Source organism: Phoenix dactylifera, chromosome 6 (genome assembly GCF_051530095.1).
Source record: "Phoenix dactylifera cultivar Ajwa chromosome 6, Ajwa_hap1_PhDact_Kaust_v1.1, whole genome shotgun sequence".
Taxonomy (NCBI): domain Eukaryota; kingdom Viridiplantae; phylum Streptophyta; class Magnoliopsida; order Arecales; family Arecaceae; genus Phoenix; species Phoenix dactylifera.
The window spans coordinates 26434875-26442534 of NC_143195.1; the positions used below are offsets into that span (position 1 = coordinate 26434875).

At 41.0% G+C, this 7660-nt stretch overlaps 1 protein-coding gene across 1 annotated transcript; it reads left to right on the forward strand.

Moving 5' to 3' along the window:
- The first annotated feature begins 1257 nt into the window (after window positions 1-1257).
- LOC103705406 (protein PHLOEM PROTEIN 2-LIKE A1-like) lies at window positions 1258-3114 on the forward strand. The gene is made up of 5 exons (XM_088723479.2): window positions 1258-1319; window positions 1450-1547; window positions 1695-2055; window positions 2245-2351; window positions 2506-3114. Exons 1-5 carry the CDS (start codon window positions 1308-1310, stop codon window positions 2876-2878), a joined length of 951 nt encoding a protein of 316 aa, XP_088579605.2. The 5' UTR covers window positions 1258-1307; the 3' UTR covers window positions 2879-3114.
- Window positions 3115-7660: the final 4546 nt, after the last annotated feature.

The window sequence follows — 7660 nt, forward strand, 5'->3', positions numbered from 1 at the left end:
AACATTTTCCGATGCTTTCAAAAGCGTCGCTAGTTCCAATTTAGCGACACTTTAAAGCGTCGCAATTTTCCGACGCTTTAAAGCGTCGCTAATTACCATTTGCCAAGAAAATTAGCAATGGCGGTCTGCATCTTCTCCTCTTCCATTCCATGGTGCTGATGCACCACAAAGAGAAATACAAACAACCTCCCCGATCGGTACCTTCATTCCATCCATGCAGAGTAGTTGGGTTTGGCTATATAAATAGTTCTTTCTTTTTCAGATCCGCCAATGTGGGACTAAAGTGAGGTGGTTTTTTGGCTTTCGACGACGCTTTTAACGACGCTTTTTAGAAAAGGCGTCGTTAAAAGCGTCGCCAATTACATATTAACTTTGACGATACTTTTAAGCGTCGTCATTAGCCGATGCTTTTAAAAAGTATCGGCAAATGTTGACGGGGAATATTTTTTGCCGACGCTTGGAATAAGCGTCGGCAAATAAGAGTCGGAAATTTTCTTTTTTTATGTAGTGCATGAACATCAAATGGGCCCTAAGAAATTCTGAGATCATAAAAGAAATATCCGAGATATCATATTTTGATATGTTAGACTGATTAGCCACTATCTTTAGATTGAATTTGATATGTTAACTATTAATTGAGAATTCACTAAAAAATAGATTAGAAAATCTCGAACCATAGATTTTTCACAATGTATCGATTTAGATTGGTTGAGATAAAAAATCCAAGAATCGTAGTATATAATATTATATCTGTAAATAGTAGGTGGCTGATATCAATACAAATTGATGTCATGATGGAGATCGCCAAGATGAAAATTCTTTTTTGGATGGTGAGAGACGACTGAACCAGTATTACTTAACTGAGGATATTAAACTCGTGCAGGAGCAATTGCTTAACGAAACAAATCAGTGATGAAGTTTAAGCTAACTGAGGTTACCAGCTACTTGCTGCTACGTTGAGGGAAAGAGCCAACGATTTTTCGGCCAAGCCTCAAACGACGATTTGGATCTTCATCAAAAAAATAACATGTTGAGTCACTTGTCTTTCTTTATTAAGCTGGGTAAACGAGCAACGTCGCCACTCCCAACGCACTGGTCCTTCGTTTGTATCCCCAAGTATGGGCATTGGCTTGAAGTTCTTTTATTCTTTTTTTTTTGTCTTTCCAATTGACTTGCTAGTTATTTTTCAATGTTATTATTAATATTAAAAAAAGACCGACTGCCACTATAAATGGCACTCGGTATTCCTCCAAATGCATCAGCAACCGAGAAGCTGAGTAAAGGAGCCAAACTGAGAAAAACACAAGATGGCACCTGTGGTGAGTCCAATTCCTTCATACTCTCATTCGTTCATGTTCTTTGTGCAATTCTTTCCTTAAATTGAGTAGACACTTATACCTAGCTTATGGTTCTTCCATGTCCTTGGGTTGTGGCTGTGGTGTTGAGAAGTCCGAGACCGTGGGTTTAGCGTTATGCCCTAGGAACCTGTTCATCCCTTGGGCCAAAGACGCGAGATACTGGACATGGGACCAGATCCCACTCGAGAGGTGATCGAAATTTCCCCAGCCATATATCTAGTTCTACTTGTATATTAATTTGGACATAATGTCATGGTGCCAGCTACAAATGGTTTGATGTATCTTAATACTGAACCAATTCCCTTTCCATGCATGCTCTCTCTCTCTAATCCTCAGCCAAGATTACTGTCAGATCGACGTGCCAGAACTCTTGAACGTATGCTGGCTCGATGTCCGTGGGAATTTCAACATGTCACAGCTCACAGCGAAGACATGGTATGAGGTCGTGATGGAAGTGATGCTGAAAGAGCCATGCCAAGGATGGGCGTCACCAGTGACCCTCCAAGTCCGCAAGGCGGATAGTACCTCAACTTCCTGTCAAGTGACACTCGACTGCATGCCGCGGAACAAATGGCAGAACCTTGTCGTTGGCAACTTCGAAGCCACAGGATCCGGGGAGGTCGAATTCTCACTGAAGGAGACATCGGGATGCTGGAAGAAGGGGCTTCTCATCAAAAGAGTCTTGGTCAAGCCTGTGGTGAGTCCAATTAGTTCTCGTACACCGTCCCGCATGCCGTCCACGCTGCAAAGGGCGTGCATGGTGATGAATTTTCATCAAGATTTATCTTCTTCTTAAACCAATTCAAAGAGAGCAGTGAGTGACTTTGAGTTATAATTTTGAGCTACTAAAGCATTTTTCTTTGGCTTCCTCATTTTGTTCACCTAGAACCCCGGGTGTGGTGTTAAGGGTTTGGTTATATACCCGAAGGACATGTGGATCTCTTGGGCACGAGATTCAAGATACTGGAAGTGGAACTGCCTCTTGTTCAACAGGTGAATGGAAAATTTTGGCCAGCCATGTCCCAAGTTCTACCTATATATACATATACATATATATGGACACTATTGCGGGCTCTAAATTTCCTGAAATGGTTCTCAATAAATATTTATCTTCGTTTTTTTTTTTTTTTTTTTTTTTTTAACCCAGCCAAGATTACGGTGAGATTGAGGTGCCAAAACTGTTGGGAGTATCCTGGCTCGAGATCCGTGGGAGCTTCGAGATGTCGAAGCTCAAAGCAGGCGCAGCGTATGAGGTCGTCATCGTTGCAATGTTGAAGGAGCCATGTTCAGGGTGGGAGTCTCCGGTGACCCTTCATCTGCTGAAGCCGGATAGTAGCTCGACCTCGCGTGAAGTGACCCTCAAGGGCATGCCCTCGAACAAATGGCTGGACCTCGTTGTTGGTGACTTCTTGGCAGCCGGAAGTGGCCAGGTAGAATTCTCCATGACGGAGACCAAGGCGGGGAACTGGAAGAAGGGGCTTATCATCAAACACGTCCTCATCCGACCGGTGCACAACTAGGGGACACCAGCCAAATCCCATGGTTAATTTCTTATGTCATTGGCTTCCTCTGTTTTTTGCGTTGTAATAAGCGGAGAGGTGCGTTATTGCTGGCAGTAGCTATCTGCATGCGCCCACTCCATGTGGTATTTGTAGCTGCTGAGATGTCTGCATGCCACCTATCTGTCCTTATTATGTGATGATGACGACCTATCGGTCCATTTATGTGATGAAATAAAAAGAATTCGAGTATTCAATGTTCTGCAAAACTGGTAAATATTTTTCAATTAGATAGAGGAGGGGATCAAAAAAGAGGGAATTTTGTGAATGGGTTTTTTTTGTATGAATATTCTTCTAAAAATTTAAATTTGTATGGATACCTTCTTAAAATTTATATTTATTTCTATACTCTCATAAAACGCTGTTTTTGCACAAATACCCCGAATATAACATTTTTTCTAACACCGTTTATAAAAATCATATTTATTTTAATTAAAAAGATAGAATTTTGAAATTATTTTTTTTCTTCCATCACAATCGCTATATAAATGTCTTTTTTTTTTTTTTTTGCATATCTATCCATTAAGAGTATTTTAATCATTTTAATTTGAAACCATTAATTTTTTAACGGTGTTTAATGACGTGGGTACATATGCAAAAATAAAAATAAAAAAGGGTAGAATAGCAAAGCAAGTATTTTGCAAGTGTATACATACAAATTACAAGGGTATAAAGAGTGATATATTATATGACATCTCATAAATCTTCAATAGTATTTTCAATGCTTTTCATTCCATTCCTTTTTAATTTGATCCAGATCAATTATCTTTCCGACTTTGGGATAAGTTTTGGTCATGTTTCCATCCCTTGACGAGGCAATCAATAGTATTACATTTTCAGCATGTGACAGGGCAATTGATAATATTACATTTCTAGTTTGTAACGGGGCAATCGATAATATCACATTTCTAACATGTGACGGGGCAATCAATAGTAACGAGATAAGCTCAAAATTTTTGTTTCTTTAATCAATTTTACATCTACACATCAATTTCTTTTTTTTATTTTGACTTTAGACTAACCACGGTCACATTCTAAGCTCGTGATAGGGCAATCAATATAATATGGTTAGTCTAGAGCACTATATCCATTAGTCTAATTATGTAATTGTAAGTTATGCTCATATGTACATCCATCTTACAATCCATCATAAGCAAACATGATCAAAATATGATTTAATGTCAAAACCATCAAAAAACGATTCTTGCTTCTAACTTATTTAGATCATTAGCATATCATACATATAGGTACAAAAATATCCATATCATGTAGGTCGATGTACATGGATTCTTACCTCTGTTCTGACAACCCACACAGACTAATCACTTGCCCACTCTGTGATCTATGAACTGGGACGCACAGAACCCTACTTAATGTCCTTTTGTCAAAAAGATTGTTCTCTTATAGAACCAAGTCCCAGAACCCTTTACATATCTACTAAAGGGTACACCAACACATCGCAACCCAAGACTATCCAGCAGTCCACATAACCAACGATCTCTCTAGATCAAGCTAGAGAGAGAAAATACTAAGAGAAGAAAACAAAAAGAGAGATAAACTAGAGTATGAGATCTTATTGGGCTCCTTTTTGTCCGGATAACTGTAGCCCCATGCAAAATCAGGGCTGACGGTAAAAATAGATTCATCTAGAAAGATACATGAGGCCAGTTCGATGATAATGGTCAATTATTTGAATCGATTAATACAACACAATCCAATTCATCTGATCAAAAAATTTATATCAAATCACGGGAATAGATCAGACATTACTAATTATGAGTCCAATGGTGGCTGACAACAGTCGACTGCAAGACAAACAGGAGGTCAACTGGTAGCAGCGTCCGATTATCCGGGTCGGTCCGCTCTGGCCAATTTAACCCATTAAATCATGAAAAAAGAATCAGACTATGGTTTAGATAATATAGTAAGAAATCTTGATGATAGAGTCTAATAGTACACGGCGATGGTCGGGGTACGACTAACGTGATGGGCGGCCGCAATGATACTCATCTAGAATGCTCTATCGGGGTTCAACCTGGGTGTACAATAAGAACATTGAGACCCTACTGCTGGTCCATAGAACCATGCGAAGAAAAAAATAAGAGAGAGAAACAATCTAGGCAGAGAGAGAAAGTCTAGATGGAGAGAGAAAGTCCCGTAGAGAGTGAAAGTCTCATAGAGAGAGAATGTCCAGTAAATAGAGAAAGTCTCATAGAGAGAGAAAGTCTAGATAGAGAGAGAAAGTCTCAAAGAGAGAGAAAGTCTAATAAAGGGAGAAAGTCTCAAAGAGAGAGAAAGTTCTATAGAAAGAGAAAATCTAGTAGAGAGAGAAACTAAAAAAATAAGAAAGAGAATATAGCGAGAGGAGAGAGAAAGAGGCAAGGAAAGAGGAGAGAACGGGGTGGCTCTCCCTCTCTCTCTCTTTCTTCCTTCTTCCCGACTTGAGGGGATGTTTGGCGGCAGTGGCCGATGGTCGGCGACATTCCATGGTCGACGACCTTGGTAGTGCTGACGGCGTGCCAAGGCCGACTGTTGGCGGAGGCTTGAGGGGCCGAGTCAACGTTGGCGGAGGCCTGGAGGGCCGAGTCAGTCCTACCGCCTGCCAATGTGGATGCGCTGGAGGAGTAGGGTGGGTTATACCACTAGGGGGTCCCTGAACCCACTGGCGAGGCCCTGTCGGAGTCTGGAGTTGGGCGAGGCTTGGTCGGAGTCGACTCGTGGCGCTATGGGCCCCTGCGCTAGTTTAAGGAAATAAAGTTGCGCCTTCACTAACACCTGCGGATTTTGGTGTAATGGTAGCGCTTGATCCTGACAATTGATATCAGAGCCATAGGTCTCGAGTTCGAAATCCAGGCATCACGTTGGGGGGGGATTGTTGGCAGAGGCCTGAGGGGCCGAGTCAACGTTGGCGGAGGCCTGGAGGGCCGAGTCAGTCCCGCCGCCTGCCAATGTGGATGCGCTGGAGGAGTAGGGTGGTTTATACCACTAGGGGGTCCCTGAACCCACTGGTGAGGCCCTGTCGGAGTCCGGCATTGGACGAGGCTTGGTCGGAGTCGACTCGTGGCGCTATGGGCCCCTGCGCTAGTTTAAGGAAATAAAGTTGCGTCTTCACTAACACCTGCGGGTTTTGGTGTAATGATAGCGCTTGATCCTGACACCGACGATAACCGACCGAAATAGAAGAGAATAAACCAAAACAGGAGAGTTCGGCTTCACATCAATCTGGCGGCTTGCCGGCCGGATTTAAGGAGAATGGTGGCTCAAAGACTGAAGAGAAGGAGAGGGAGCATGCCTTGCCTCCGGCCGGATCAACGACGAGCACTCCGAGCTCCTCCCACGGAACACCTAGCAATCATAGAATGTAATGGAAGAGCTCCCAAAGTTCATGCTGACGAAGAGGGGAAGAGGATCTTTTATAGATGAAGTCTTAAACTAGGTGGGATTTGATTGCCCTCTTTCGGTGGACTTGGGAAAAATTGGAGTTGGGGAAGAGAAAGACTCCGATCGGGAGTCTCGCACCCCGACCACGGGTGTTGAGCGTATGCCGAGTTTAGGTCAACCTATACAGACCTGCTCACAAGCCTATAGGCTGGGCTAGGCACGTGGGATCGAGATGGGCCTGGCTGCTCTGGGCTGGCCCACGAGCCCCAAAATTTTGGGTTATTACATACTCCCTCCTAAAAAAAATTTGTCACGCACTCTTCTGTTGCGCACTCTGATCTAACCCAGCAAATACTCTAAAACCGCTAAATAACTTATGACCAAAATATCACTTTGTATTAGGACTAAGAAAATCTAAATTTCAAATTTCAAATAGAAATAGAGCATAACCTCTAGATTTTCTCGTCTTTAATTGTGTAAAGTATACTTACCATACTGACCCTCAATTTAAGGTCACTGCATGATCTCCACAACGATTTTAGAATCCGAAATATCTAGGTTCAATTTAAAAGGGGTTAACCCTGGATTCTCTTAGCAATTTGATTAGACAATCTACATTGTTCTTCCTTCCAACAAAATTTGCTCCAAATTCAATGGGTTAAAAGTCTTTGAATCGAAATCATTATGAGTAGAATTAACTCTATTAACCTCCAAATCTTTCTTCACCAAGATTCTTAACATCCATCAACAATGTTATATGTGATAATTTATGTAAGCATCCTTACTCAATATCATATTTAACTTGTAGCTTCATCAATAATAATAGAAGATCCCCGCTCAAATCATAAGCCCAGACTTGAGTTTAAATTAACACATCCAATAGTCTCCAACAATTATGAAAAAAATTCAATAGCCTGATCCAAATATGAGAATTCAAATAACTAGAATTCCCCCATCAATATGCATACTCTATGGCATCAAAATAAAATCAAATAAATCAACAGAAAATATACCTATTTTTAGTATCTAAAACTTTAATTTCTAAATATAATCCGCATACATATTTAACCTCGAAGAACATTCATTTATAATACTATGAAAAATCTTTCTTAACTCACTCCAATATTATGAAAAATCTATGTACAAATCTCACTCTAATAATTATAGCAAAACAAAAGTGCGATAATATCTAAACCCATATTAAGTTTGAACTTCCAAGACAACTAAACAACATATGGACCAATAAATATGGTACGGTATAACCAACTCATACGGGAGGCCATAATTAACCTTTCTACACTTACCTAAGTCTAGCGTCTCTTATCATGATCAGAGACAAATTATCGAGTCCTTCTATACTCA